The following is a 15,115-nucleotide window of genomic DNA, read 5'->3' on the forward strand; positions in this document are numbered from 1 at the left end:
CTTCGGGAAAGACAATTGGAGAAAGTCCAGAGGCGAGCAACAAAAATGATGAAAGGCCTAGAAAATACGACTTACTAGAAAAGACTGAAACAAATGTGTGCACCGGAAAAGAGAAGACTGAGGGGGGACGCGAGAGTGATTTTCAAGTACGCAAAAGATTGTTATAAAGAGAAGATTTATAAATTGTTCTGCTTAACCACTGAGGATAGGACAAGAAGCAACGGGCTTAAATTGCAGCAAAGGAGGTATAGGTTGGACATTAGGAAAAACTTCCTAACTCTCAGGGTGGTGAAGCACTGGAATAAATTGCCTAGGGAGGCTGTAGAATTTCCATCATTGGAGATTTTTAAGAGCAGGTTAGACAAACCCCTGTCAGGGATGGGCTAGATAATACTTAGCCCTGCCTCAGTGGATAGGACTGGACCAGATGGCCTCTGGAAGTCCCTTCCAGTCCTACATGTCTCTGATTCTATGCACACACACATTTCGGTATGTGCACATGTGTACACACGTGTGAACATGTGTACACACCCATGTGCACATGCACACCGATGAAGATTCATGCCCGAGGTAGACTCCATTCCTAGATCTCTTCCTGGGGGGTGGGGGCTGCACCCCGGGTCCATTCCGGGTGGCCACAAAGATTCAGTTCCGGTTCTTCCCAGGGGATAGACAGCCTAGTAGAAACGTCTGCTTTTCTGCCCCTACTCTGCTCTCCCTGCTGGACACATGCACGGGGAATTCCTGGCCTGAATGCGTGTGCTTTCCTCAGATGGCTGCCAGGCACGACTCCCCTGTGTGTGCTGTACCAGGAGCACTCGGAGAGCCGTTAACTCCCTAGCTGGGAGTGTTTGGCAGCTTGTGTGTGGGCTGGGCTGCTGGTACAGCTCGGTTTGATTCTCACATCCTCAGGGTAGGGAGGGTCTGCAGTGCACAGGGATCGTCCCCTCGTGGGAGAGGGGGGCCTGGCGGCTGGCAGGTCTCCTGCAATCATCAGGGCATCTGTGGTTCTGCTCTGTTTGGGTTACTTGGGAGAGTAACACGGAGCAAGACTTTAGCCCCACGGCTGCCCTAGACCCAGGTCAGGGCCTGTGTTGTGCCTGTTCTCGTTCATTAGCTAACTGGGGCAGGGGGATGGGCCGGAGACAGCTGTGGAAGCTGTTGATTCTTTGCCGGTACCAGAAAGTCTCCTCTTGACTTCGGAGCAGGCTGTATCCGGTGCTTGTCTGGGGCTGGTTCTGGGCTGGGCTCCATTGACCCAGGAGACGTAACAGCGGCGTCTGACCCTGCGTAGTTAACCCCCGGCGCGCCGTTCCCCAGCGCTCCCTCTTCCTGGAGCTGCAGACTCCCCCCTCCCTCAGGACTAGGCTCCGACGCCAACTGGTGTCATATCAGCCGCCAGATGGTCACGACTTCTAGTCACTAGTGAGCGGGCTGGGTACGAACCTGCCTCTGACAAACCCTGCGACTCCCTGCCAGAGACCCCCTGACCTACTTCCTGGCTTTTAATTATAAGGCTCAAAGGTCCCCCTCCATGAGGAATGGCCGTGCCTGCTTCTCTCATAGACTCATAGACTTTAAGGTCAGAAGGGACCATTATGATCTTCTAGTCTGACCTCCTGCACAACGCAGGCCACAGAATCTCCCCCACCCACTCCTGGAACAAACCCCTAACCTATGTCTGAGTTATTGAAGTCCTCAACTTGTGGTTTAAAGACTTCTAGGTACAGAGAATCCTCCAGCAAGTGACCCGTGCCCCATGCTGCAGAGAGGAGCAGAACCCCTGGGGGACAGGGTTGTCCTCCTGCCAGAGGTGCCCTGCCAGGGCCATGCCCAGTCGGCTATGGGGAAAGGGGAAACTGCCGGGTACCAGGCTGAGAGCAGGAAATCCCCATGGCAGGAGAAGAGGCCATGCGTTGGGATTGGAAAGAGAGCTTTCTAGATGAGTAAATACCAGGGCATGGATCTGCCTGTCTCAGCTTTTTCTCTGTCTAGCTATCTAATCCCGAGTGTACACATCTCTCTGTCTATCCCCATGCACCACAGCTTCCCCCAGCTCCGCCTGCCCTGTGCGGCTCCCGGCACCCCCGCCCCCTCCAGCAGCCTGCAGATCCCGGGTGCTGGGCACCACAGTGGCGGGTGCCGCGCTCTCCCCACCCCTCTCGCCTCTCACGCTCACTCCAGCCTGTAATCGAGCCCCGCAGGCTGTCGCAGGAGAAACGAAGCGTGAAAACTCTTCCCGTGAAGCCCAGGACAGTGCTAATTAATCTGCCAGCGCGGCCGTCTGCCTGCCACCACCCGGGCCTCCCCAGCACGCCCGTCACCTGCAAAGCCTGGGAATGACATGCCTGCTTGGTGTGTCCCCCGCCATCCTTCTAGCTCCGCTCAGGCTGCGTGGGGTCCCCTCCAGGATGAGGGATCCACCCCATAGCCTGCCCCCCAGATCTAACTTCAAGGGAAGGTCCCATTTCCAGCTCCTCCATCCCTTCCTCCCACCCTCTGCAGTCCTGCCCTGTCAGCATCTTCCGCTTGACTCCGTTCCAGCTTGGGTCCTCCACGGCCCCTGCCCGCTCCCACACCGCCCATCCACGCCCAACCCTGGGCACGGACCTCCTCTGGGTGCCATGGCGGAGAGCCGGGGAGGCAGGACCCCAAGCCAAACATGCTGGGGGTTGTAGTAATCCAGGGGTAGCCGCTTGAAACTGACCCATTGGGTGGGTGCTCCCTGGCACCCTGATCTCAGAGAGAGCCCTGGCATGGGTACCCTATTCTGGGTGGCACTTAGGAGCCTTTTAGCTCAGGCTGGCTTGGGCAACGTTCTGGGGACCTTTGGCACCATGAATGTGGAGGACACTTGTCAGGAAAGCTCTGCTGGAATCTTCCAGGTTTTCCTCAAATTTCCACCCTCCACCCAGCCAGGCTGCATCAGGAGACACACGGACAGAGAGTGCCTCGCCCAGGGGAATTGGGGTGCGCCACCCGGCAGGGTCCTGGCCTAATGCTGGGTTCTAGGCCCCCCTCTATCGCTGACCAGCTCAGCCGCTTTGGAGAAATCACTTCCCCTCTATCGTGTCCATGTAGAGTGTCCGCGCACCTCCTGGGCAGCTTTTTACTCGGAGGATAGGGCTTCACTGCAAAGCCAAGGTGGGTTTGGAACTTGGCTTCGCTAACTTGGATTAAAATAGCAATGTAGACTGCCCTTGTGTGTGCATACAGCTCCTAGCACAGTGGGGATCTGATCTCAGTGTGTGTACAGCTCCTAGCACAGTGGGAATCTGATCTCAGTGTGCGTACAGCTCCTAGCACGGTGGGGATCTGATCTCAGTGTGTGTACAGCTGTTAGCATGGTGGGGATCTGATCTCTGTGTGTGCGTACGGCTCCTAGCACGGTGGGGATCTGATCTGTGTGTGCGTACAGCTCCTAGCATGGCTGGGATCTGATCTGTGTGTGCGTACAGCTCCTAGCACGGTGGGGATCTGATCTCAGTGTGCGTACAGCTCCTAGCACGGTGGACATCTGATCTGTGTGTGCGTACAGCTCCTAGCACGGTGGGCATCTGATCTCTGTATGCGTACGGCTCCTAACACGTTGGGGATTGGATCTCTGTGTGCGTACAGCTCCTAGCACAGTGAGGATCTGATCTCTGTGTGCGTACAGCTCCTAGCATGCTGGGCATCTGATCTCAGTGTGTGTACAGCTCATAGCATGGTGGGGATCTGATCTGCGTGTGCGTACAGCTCCTAGCATTTCTGGGATCTGATCTCTGTGTGTGTACAGCTCCTAGCACGGTGGGGATCTGATCTCAGTGTGTGTACAGCTCCTCGCACGGTGGGGATCTGGTCTCCGTCAGGGTCTCTATGTGCTACTGTAAGTTAAGTAATAATTTTTTTAGTTCATTGGCCACTTGCCGAGGTGACGCTTGCGAAAGGGCCTCTGCCTTCCAAGCTGGCACCGTTGCCAGAGTCAGCGAGGGCCGGCACGGCCGTGGGTGCTGCTGGCATCCGGGAATGGACTTGAAGCTGGCAGGAGAATGGCAGAGGCAATGCCAAGGCAGCTAATGGAAATCTTTCAGGCCTTATGAGCCCCGAGCGGTGCCAGAGGAGGGGGTGGGGGCTGGGAATTACTAGGAGCTAAACGTTTGCTTCAGAGCCGTTCCATCCAAACCCCTTACTCCAGGTCTTCTCCACAGAATGGGCCCATAGGCAAGCTGGGGTGGGACTTGCAGGTGGGATTCCCACCTGCCCTATATGACGGTTCCCTCTAGAGCCAGGAAAGATTGGGGACGTATTGGGGGTGGATTTAGCCCCTCAATCCTTGATGGAGGGACTCAGTGCGTGTCCTCTGCCCTGCAGCCAGGTGCTTGGACCCCCCAACATGGGTAGAAATGCCTGGACAGGCTTGATTTCTACCTGCTTCATCTAGTGGGCCGCTGGAGCTCCAAGGTGTCTGTGCTAACGGGGGTGAGGGGTTCCCTCTGCACATGGGCATGGTCCTCTCTGGTCTCCCCTCAGCTGTTTGCTCCCCTACCCCAAAGCCTGCTGGGATGGATGCCAGGCTGTGGGTGAAGGTGCCAGGGACTGGCTTGGCACGGGCAGGGCCTGCGAGCGAAAGGCCAGGGGAGTGCGGCATCTCTGCACGGCCCCACATTGCAACCCGATCCGCCTGCTGGCATTGTCTACAAAACCCAGGTGCCCCCTGAACAGCCAATCAGCCGCTGCCGTGGCCCGTCGCTGACCGCGGGCACACAGGTGCCCTGCATGCTCATTCACACGCACCACCACCCCTGGGTGGCATGGGGCTGGCAGGCTCACGGTGCCAGGGGCGGGAGGGGCCAGGCAGCCATGGGACCCACCGGGCGATCCCATTCCTATTGTAATTACAGACGTGGGGCCGGGAGGAGAATACCTTGTCATTTATTCATGATTACACGGGTTCTTGGTAACCGGAGCCTCGGAGCATTCAAAGGGCAGCTCGCAGCGGGGAGATCGGTCGCTGTGAACTCAGCCGAACCCTGGGGCTTTGCGTCCGGCGCTTTCTGGGAGCCCCAGCGTCATGTGGGTTGCTCTGAGGCAGGGTGGTCCGGTGGGGAGGAACCAGGACACCTGGGTTCTATTCCAGGCCCTGCCCTTGGGCAAGTCATTTCAGCCCAGGTCCTCCCATGTATCCAGGTGCCTAACTCCCCTTGATTTCCAGGGTGTCAATGGGCGTTAGGAGCCTGAATCCCTTTGAGGACCCAGGCTGTCTCTCAGTGGCACTGTTCCCCTTCCCACCCTTTGTCGCCCTTGTGCAGTTGGATTGTAAGTTCCTGGCAGCAGGGGCCTGGCTCTCAGCTGGGCCCTGCAGGGGCTCTGGTAATGGGCACACTCGCCGGAGATCCTCACAGAACCCCGTTCCTTAACGGGCGGGGCGCCGAGAAGTGGGGGGATCAGCCTGAGGCCACACAGGGATTCGGGAGCTAACCCCACAGCCAGTGCTTCAAGCCCAAGGCCCAGCCGCCCACTAGGTTGCCACGGTGACACTTCGGGCCTTGTAATTGTGGGGAGCCCTTCACCTCTGCGGTGAGGCACTGAGGTCATGGGACACCCCAGCTTGGGAGTAGGGGCCACAGGCTTAGATGCTGTAGGGCTGTATGGGAAGAGGGAGCCATCCCCTCGCCTGCCAATGGGGGTGCCGGGTCCCCTCTCCTCCCCATCTCCCCCCTCGCCGGAGGCACCCCTAACGCCCCCCTCTCGGCTCCACGCAGGTGTTCAGCACCTATTCCAACGAGGACTACGACCGCCGGAACGAGGATGTGGACCCCATGGCTGCCTCGGCCGAGTACGAGCTGGAGAAGCGGGTGGAGAGGCTAGACCTCTTCCCGGTGGAGCTGGAGAAAGGTGAGGAAGGAAGAGGCTGGCACTGCCCGGGCTGCGGGGGGCTCTCCCTGCTGGCACTGGGGAGGCTAAGGGCCGGATACTCAGTGACCCCATCCCTGGGCTTGGGGCTAGGATGGGGGGAGAGGTTATGGGGGCCTGGAGCCAGCTGTTCTCTGCATCCCCCCACATGCACACTCATCCCCCTATCCTCGCACACGCACACACTTGCACATTCATCCCTCACACACTCACCCCCCACATGCTCATCCACATCCACTTGCACACTCATATACACCCCCATGCACTCGCACACTCATGCACACGCTTCCTCGTGCACTCACATGCACACACACTCCCCCACGCAGCTGCACACTCACACACACACTCCACCTTGAACTCACACACTCATATGCACACTGTCCCATGCACTCGCACACACATCCACACACTTGCACACTCATCCATCCACCTACTCACTGATTCATCCCCTGCACAGTTGTACACACAGCTTCACACACTCATCCCACATACACACTCAGCCTCCCTGCCCTCACCCCCTCATCCCCACCCCCTCCCCCCTCCCACGTACACAAAGCTGCTCACTCGTTCGCGGTTCTCACGTGTTCACCTCACACGCTTGTTCCCTTCATGCACTCAAAGCATTCAGTGACTCAGACACAGCCTCTGTCCCATCCTCGTGCACACTCATTCCTCTCTCAAACACACACAGACCCCGGCACACTAATCCACACACATCTGGACACGCACACATTCTTGCACACCCATTAACACCCATGCTTACACACACATGGCTGTGTGCACACACATAGGGGTCACACATACACACCTCCTTGCACACTTATTCAGACACAAACATCTGTACATACAAATACAGACACCCCCCTGTGTGTGTACACGCATGCCTGTGCTGCACACCAATCGGCACATGTACCCCTCCATACACACCTGCCTGCATTCATACACCCTGGTTCACACACATAGCCTGCACACCCACGTATGCACACACACCACTGTACGCACACACAGTTCACACACATACCCTGCACACCTACACATGCACACATTCCACTGTACACCCCCCAGTTCACACACACACCCTACACAGTCACTCATACACACACAGCAGTTAACACACATACCCTGCACACTCACTCACACACACCACTGCACACACACACCAGTTCACACACATACCCTGCACGCGCGCACACACACACACACCAGTTCACACACATATCATGCACACACACACACACACACACACCAGTTCACACACATACTGTGCACACCCACTCACTGAGTGTAAGTGAATGCACTAGTGAAAGGCTCTCCTCTCTGCCCCTGAGGGATGCTCTGAGAAGCAGGCCAGGGCGGGGCCAGGGTAGCTCAGAGATGGCATCTGCCCAGCAGGCCACAGCTGGTACGAACGCAAACAGGATGCTGCGGTGCTTTCGACGGGCGAGAGACAGCACGTTGCCAAGCCTGTGTGTGGTGCGTCGGTTCCTCCCCCTCTCAGCACTGAGCTCGCCCTGGGAGGGATCGACAGGGAAGAGGGTTCGAGGCTGGGGTGGGACTCACGTGTGGAAGATCCTGGGAGGAAGAGAAGCTTGAGGGGGCTTGACTAAGGGATGAGGCTCCTAGGGGGATCAGTCCACAGCAAGGGGCGCATGGGGGAACCAAGCAGCTGGAGGAAATGCTGCCACTCCTGGGTCATTGGGCTGCAGGAGCTCAGAGGGTCAGGTTAGCAGGGGTGGAGAATGTTTGCAGCACTGGTTGGTAGCTAAGATCCGTGCCACAAGGGGCACCAACCGCCGTGTTTCTGGGCATAAGCCGACCCCCTGGGGGCTGGGGATTAGCATCATGGCAAAGCGCAAGGCCCAGGGGGGCAGGAAATCTCGCCTCGCTCTGAAGCATCAGGCGTTGGTTGCTAATGGAGGCAGGATACCGGGGTGGATGGGTCAGCGTTTGGATCCGGTCAGGCTACGAAAGCGAATGTTGTGATGTGTCTTACGGTAGAACCCAGGTTCCCCAACTCAGCCCTAGGCTCCTGCCCTGCTGGGCCTGGGTTCTAAGCCGGTATTTCAGGGCCCCAAACTCTGATGTTGCAGGGAAGCCAGGCTATGGGATTTCGATGTGCCGGCGGGTGTGATCTGGCACTGCCCGTCCTGGGCGCTCTTCTTCACACTGACTCGTTCCTTTGGTTTCCTCTCTCTCACACAGTCATTCACCCTCCCACGCGTGCTACCGCCCGTAATTTAGCTGCCATCTGTCCTTGCCTCTCGCTGTAATAAACACTGTTCTTCTCTCCTGCTACTTCCTCGCTTTCCTCCTGCCCCCGGGGCCAGTCCTGGCAAGTGCCGGAGCCCTCCGTGCTGGGCCCCTTTGCCCATCCCTGCTGCCCCGGTGCTCGCCGGCCCCAGTTCGCCGGGCGTAGTTGTTGGGGTGACTGGAGAGAGGGGAGAGCGCCGGCCTGGCTCGGAGGCCCCAAGCGGCAGCCCACGCGACCCCGTGAGGACCCGGGTCTCTCTCTCTTGCAGACTCCGAGGGGCTGGGCATCAGTATTATCGGGATGGGCGCCGGAGCGGACATGGGCCTGGAGAAGCTCGGCATCTTTGTCAAGACGGTGACGGACGGGGGAGCGGCTCACCGGGACGGCAGGTAAGCCTGGGGACGTCGGCGACTTTCGGGCCAGAAGGGAGCACGGCAACCCCACAGAAGCTGGCGGCGGGGCTAGGAGCTGAATCCAGAGCTCATGAGTCTCAAAACCAGAGTCTTAATCCCAAAACTGAGCATCCTACTATAATGCTCAGCTCCAGAATACACAGACCTATGCCCCCTCCAACACACACGCTTTACGATCAGTCTGTTTGTTCCCTTCACTCCCAGCAGGGGGCGCTGTAGTGAGCAGGGCAGGAGCACTGGCTGTGGGGGGGTGGAGCTCCCAGCTATTCCAGTCCCCACCTCTCCCAGCAGGGGGCGCTGTAGGGAGCAGGGCAGGNGCAGGGCAGGGGCTCTGGCTGTTGGGGGATCTCCCGGCTATGTCCAGTCCCCACCTCGCCCAGCAGGGGGTGCTGTAGGGAGCAGGGCAGGGGCTCTGGCTGTTGGGGGATCTCCCGGCTATGTCCAGTCCCCACCTCTCCCAGCAGGGGGCGCTGTAGAGAGCAGGGCAGGGGCTCTGGCTGTTGGGGGATCTCCCGGCTATGTCCAGTCCCAGGCTCTCCCTTTTGGAATTATTGAAATTTTGGCTGCAGACAGTACTTTGTGTATTTTGTAACTGATCCTAAGGGTGTGGTTGGGAGTTTGTGTATATTGCACACCAGTCTGCTGGTGTGGTTTGTGTGTGTGTGTGTGTGTGTGTGTGTGTGTGTGTGTGTGAAGGGGTGGGCTGGCTATTGTTGTATTTATCGGCTTTGCGTTGCTCTTTATTTAGCTTTGTAGTGTGTGTACACATGCTGCTTTTTGCATTGTGTGCTAGTTGCGTTAGTGTGTGTGTGTGTGTGTGTGTGACAGTAGTTGTGTATGTGCAGCTTGTGAGTTGCAAATGAGTTGCTAACAAAGCCCTGTTGTGTTAATTATTCACTGTATCTAGGCTGCTTGTGCCTGCCGTCTGAGTTGTGTACCATCGGCATGGTAGACAAGCCTGTGTGTATCCCTGTTGTGCATATTGTTCTGTGTATATCTATGCTAGTTGTGTGGTTGTAGATGCAGAATTGCCAACCCCCAAGCATTCCAAAATCACCATCAGGCCTCCAAAAATCATGAAATTGGCTTTAAAGTCATGAGATTTTTAAAAAATAAAACAACTTCTTATATTGGACTTCTTATTGGCCTCCTTTTTTTGAGGCTTAGGGGGCGGGAGTAGCATTTTAAGCTCTTCGCTGCAACCGGAGGAGCTAGAAATTCACTTTGTTGTTAAAAATGAGATTCAAACACAATCACCTGACTCCAGTCGCTGGGGCTTTCAGAAAGAGAACTAACTCCTGCAAGACTCGGCACTGTAGTCTGGAGGTCTCTGTGTTAGTGTGTGCTGCGGCTGCTGTGTACCGTGTTCTCCATGTGCTCATGGTGAGTTGCAGGGCACGTGTCGGGGTGTGTGCTGTTTGCATCTATAACGTATTTCCGTATTCATTTCAATGGTGCTGACTTGGAGGGCTTCACGATACACATATCTCCCTCCCAGAAGGGTCTCTAGGGAGAGCTCAATCAGACAATCTTTTCCCAGCCTACTTCAGCGCAGCCCAAACAAGCAAATGCAGGAGGGTCTCGGCTGGATTTTCCGTTCCCCGGCAACTTGGGCTGCCACTGACACCCGTGCAAAGTGGGTATGTTCTGATCTCTGGTTGCCTCGCCAGATTACCAGTGCTACTGTGTGTGGGGACACTGACATGGATTTCAACTGGGTTTAGAACGGGTCAGTTTGCACCGGTAAAGCTAAACCTACAAAGGCCAGCTATAAAGTGATGGCAACTCAATCACACACCAGTAGACCACACACACACACACACACACAATATACACTCACCCCATTTGCAAATAAATACATTGAACCATGTACAAATACACTAAGAAACCCATGCAACCCCCCAGTGCAAACACAGCCACCCACGCACACACACACAGAAAAGACAGGCTTATGCTCCAACACATCCACTTACGCTCACACACACGCACATATTCAGAAACACAATCACAACCACAAAAAGCTGGACCAGTTTTGACCAAACTGGTGCAAAACCAGCGTGGTTACAGGTAGACCAGCTCTCGCTTCGCACGGGGGTCCATGGTGGAACGAATCACGGGGACAACAAAGGATCCAGCCCAGAGACACAATCAGGCCCTTTGTCTATCACACCAGCAGGAATTGGGAAATCACAGCGAGTTTCACAATGAAAGGTTCTGCAGAGCAAAGGGGAAACGTCGAGACACAAACGTCAGTCTCGGTGGCCTGATCAGATTAGCCCAGTGGGGGCTGTCCGTACGTATTATGTTGTGTGTTGGTGTGTATGTGTGTTAGGGGAGTTGTATGAATATACATTTGTACCCCTTTAGGCAGGAGCTGTGGACTGCCATTTCCAGGGCTAGGTCACCACGCCACTCACTCAACTTCAGCTTGGCTCTGTCATGGTCTAATACTTAGTCCGGCCAGGAGTGTAGGGGATGGGACTAGATGACGTCTCGAGGTCCCTTCCAGTCCTACGATTCTATGATTGGGCCGAGCCAAACCTGAGTCGTACTGTGACCTGGTGCTTAAACGCAGTAGAGCCATGGCCGACATGCCCCTCTTCCCCGCAGCTCCGCAGCGTGTGCCTTGGAGTATATTTTTTGGTATATATGTGTGTGTTTATGTTGCTGAGTCTGTATTTGTGCGACTATAAGTGGAGGTGTTTGCACATGGGTGTGTATTTCTGTGGGAGTGCTTGTGTAGGGATGGGCGTGTTTGCATGGGGGGGCGCCTACATGGGTATGGGTGTGTGTTTTATGTACGTGGGCGTGTCCGTTGTGTTTATGGGTGTGTTTGTTACTGGGGGGCACATAGGGGGTGTATGATGTGCATGGGTGGGTGTGTATTTGCGTATGGGTGTGCGGGTGTTTGTGTGTGGGCGTGTCTGTTGTGTTTCTGGGTGTGTTTGTGCACTGGGGGGTGCATAGAGGGTGTATGATGTGCATGGGTGTGTGTGCATTTGTGTATGTGTGTGTGGGAGTTTGTGTGTGGGTGTGTCCGTTGTGTTTGCGCACTGGCGGGTGCATGCCCAGAGCAGGCTGCAGACAGTGGACGGCCCCGAACACCGTTATTTAAGCCGCCAGGACAAAGTGGCTAGCAGGGAGTGAGAGCTCCTAGCCCCATGCAGGGGTGCGGTGACAGCTCTGTGTGTGTTTTCGATCCACTCGTGGGGCAGGGACAGGCACAGACTCGGTCAGGGCTTTGAGGTGAGAGAACATCCCAGGCTGGGGTTTGGGGATCTCAGGTACACGAGAGCTCCCCAGCGCTGCCTGATGCCTGGGCCCCATCAGGGGTGTCACTGCCCATGCTGGGGGCCGACACTGGTTTATAGCATGGACGCCCCCCCTCCAGTCCCAGGGAACATCACTGACCTATACGAGGGATCCCGGCTCAGCTACTTCCCCGTTCTGGAGCCAGCATGGGGAGAATGCCCCAAGCCCCCGTGCCCCACTCCAGGCCAGGCTAGGGCTGGCAGATCTGTGGGGTTGCCATCCCACTCCCCCCCCCCCAACTCTCTCGGTCTCAGCAGTGGGAGGACCATGTGCCCGGCTTGGCTGCCTGGCTCTGACAACTGCATTCATCCTCCATCTGTCAGCCGGGAGCTGCCCGGGATACCTCCGTGGCAAGGCCCAGGGCCTGGCCCCCAGGATAACAGCCCTCGCCGCTCCCCGGAGGAGGGAGAGGCGAGCCTGTCCTGAGGGGGCAGAAGGGGGAAAGTGGGGTGAGTGCCTCCGGGGTGAGGTGGGGGATGGGGCTGGCTTTACAGTTTGTGCTTCCCCCAAGGAGGCTGTTCTGGGAGGCCCCACCCATCCTAGCAGGCTCTCCTGCCCCACACATCCTTCCCAGACCAGCCTGATCCAGCCCAGGGCCGTCCCGCCCCTCAGCTCCCCCTTTGGCCGTGGGCTCTGGGGCTCCCAGATACCGCTTCTCCCTGGAGGGATAGGCGGGCGGTAGAGGCGTCGGGGACACAAGGATGCTGTACCCTCGTGAGGCAGGGGCGGTGGGAGAGGGCTGGGGTGCTGGCATGGCTGGGGCATGGGGGGCACAGCTTGATGGCCGGTTCACCCCCTCTGCTGCCGGGCAGGCTTGGGGCCCAGTACGATCCTGGCACCATCTCAGAGCCTCTCTGCGGCCTTGCTCTGTGTGTGCCACTTAATCTAGCAACCGGGAGTTTCCTCCCCCGACCGCGCTGGCCATCCCCGGCTTCCTGAGCACGGGGAACAATGTTCCTTCCTCTTTCCACTACGCCGCATTATCTCCGATTAACCCTTTCCAGTGTGGGGAGGAGGGGCGAACCCCAGGAGACAGAGGCCTTGTTGGAAGCAGATGGCACAGCACTGGGGTGATTTAGCGGCAGTTACGCTATCTGGGAAGGGCAATTGGCCCTCCTGCTTCAGGGCGTCATCTGATCACCAGACGGGCAGGGATCAGGAAGGAAATCTCCCTACAGGGCAACATGGGGGTGTTGATTTTATGCCTTCCGGTGCAACATCCGTAATTGGGCACTGTGGGAGGCAGGGTGCCAGACTACACGGAGAATTGCCAGCTTCAGTGTGGCAGGAGACACGACGGTGAATTAGACGGGCCAGTGATTTGATCCCACATTGCAGGTGCCAGGATAGGGGACTGGATGGGCCAATGGGCAGACCTAGGTTGGCAAGAGATCTGGGGGGGTTGGGAGGGCACCATCAGCTCAGACAGCTCGTGGGCCTGTACCGATCTGGAACACTGCCCCCAAGCCCACCGCACCCTCTGCCAAAGGCCCCTCCCTCCCTTTCCGTCTCTCACTCGCCTTCTCCCTCCCGTAGGATCCAGGTGAATGACCTCATCGTGGAGGTGGATGGTACCAGCCTGGTGGGTGTGACCCAGAGCTTCGCGGCCTCCGTGCTGAGGAACACCAAGGGTAGAGTCCGGTAGGGGAACGGCGTGCAGTCTGCTTGCCATGAGATGGGAAACATGACAGTCAGGGGGCCCCAGGGGAGCAGACCACACGGCTCAGAGCCCGGCTGGTGGGCGCCCCAGGGGAGGTTGTGCTGGGATATGCCACTTCCTGCCGCCGGCAAAGTGGAATCTTTGATCTTCCCTAGTCTGGCCCCCTGGATGTAAACATGGTGTCTCCACCCACTTCTGTGTTGGGTTTGCTCCCCAGTTGGGTGGGAAGGGTATAAAAGGGGGTGATGCTCTAGCCAGGCCCCACCCACTCTCCAAAGCCCCGCCCCACAATTCCAGACAAGCTGGATTTTTCTTTTTCAACAACCAGCAATGACCTAGTTAACATTTTAAATGTCATCATTACACTTCAGAGTTAACACCCCCCACTGCAATTCATGGGGACCGTTTACACCTCTCTGAGCCATTAGGCCAAGTTGGAAGGTGAATCTAAACTGCCCTGCCCTTCTCCCCACCCTCTTTAGTGTGTAAACGACACTAACACAGGCAAACCCGTTGTCTCGGCTGCCTGGAGTCTTGGACTAGGCTGCTGTGAAGGGCTGGTCCCGTTCTCCGCCTGTTTCAATTTCCTGGAGGCAGGAACGTGGTTGGGTTTGATTGTCACCCGCTACTAGGATCTTCTGCTTGTGCCATCCCAAGGGGTCGTGATGCCACAACCAGGAAGGTGGGCTCGACCCTGCCAGCACCCCTGGTAACCATGCTGGCATCAGCGGCGTCATGCCTGCGGGCGAGAGGGGAATCCAGCGGGCATGGGAATACGAGATTGCTTGGAAATGGACGTTGCCCCAGCTTTGAGCCCAACTCCTGAGATTCTGCGCTGGGCCTCCTGGAGCAGGGCTGCCTAGGCCTAGTGCTTCCCTCTGCATGGGGTGGGGGGTGGGGATTTCACGCCCCATTCAAACACCCTCCATGCCCCAGGATCTGAGCGTGACAGTCAGGGATCCCCTCTCTGGGCCTGTGTTTGCCACACACCCCACTCTGGGTCTGCCTGTCATAACAGCTCCAGATCTGTCCCATGGCACCCCACCGTGTATCTCCTACAGCCCCATAACACCTACTGTGCACCCCATGGCATCCCACCGTTTATCTCCTACAGCCCCATAACACCTAATGTGCACCCCATCGCACTCCACTGTGTATCTCCTACAGCCCCATAACACCTACTGTGCACCCCATCACACCCCACTGTGTGTCTCCTACAGCCCCATAACACCCTACTGTGCACCCCATCACACCCCACTGTGTGTCTCCTTCAGCCCCATAACACCTACTGTGCACCCCATCACACCCCACTGTGTGTCTCCTACAGCCCCATAACACCTACTGTGCATCCCACCATGTATCTTCTACAGCCCCATAATATCTAACGTGCACCCCATCACATCCCACCGTGTATCTCCTATAACCTCTAGTGCACCCTACCGTGTATCTCCAACAGCCCCATAACATCTACTGTGCACCCCACCGTGTATCTCCTACAGCCCCATAACATCTACTGTGCACCCCACCGTGTATCTCCTAGAACCTCTAGTGCACCCCATGGCACCCCACTATGTATCTCCCATG

General features: G+C 57.0%; 1 protein-coding gene across 1 annotated transcript in view; it reads left to right on the forward strand.

The window, feature by feature from the left end:
* LOC117869429 (neurabin-2-like) overlaps window positions 1–15,115 on the forward strand; it is an 81,125-nt gene that overhangs the window by 15,541 nt on the left and 50,469 nt on the right. The window contains exons 2-4 of the mRNA XM_034756269.1: window positions 5,745–5,877; window positions 8,415–8,535; window positions 13,408–13,512. Coding sequence (XP_034612160.1) covers window positions 5,745–5,877; window positions 8,415–8,535; window positions 13,408–13,512 — 359 coding nt within the window. The remainder of the gene's footprint in view (window positions 1–5,744; window positions 5,878–8,414; window positions 8,536–13,407; window positions 13,513–15,115) is intronic.

The sequence above is a fragment of the Trachemys scripta genome, chromosome 23, assembly GCF_013100865.1.
Source record: "Trachemys scripta elegans isolate TJP31775 chromosome 23, CAS_Tse_1.0, whole genome shotgun sequence".
NCBI classification, from domain to species: Eukaryota; Metazoa; Chordata; order Testudines; family Emydidae; genus Trachemys; species Trachemys scripta.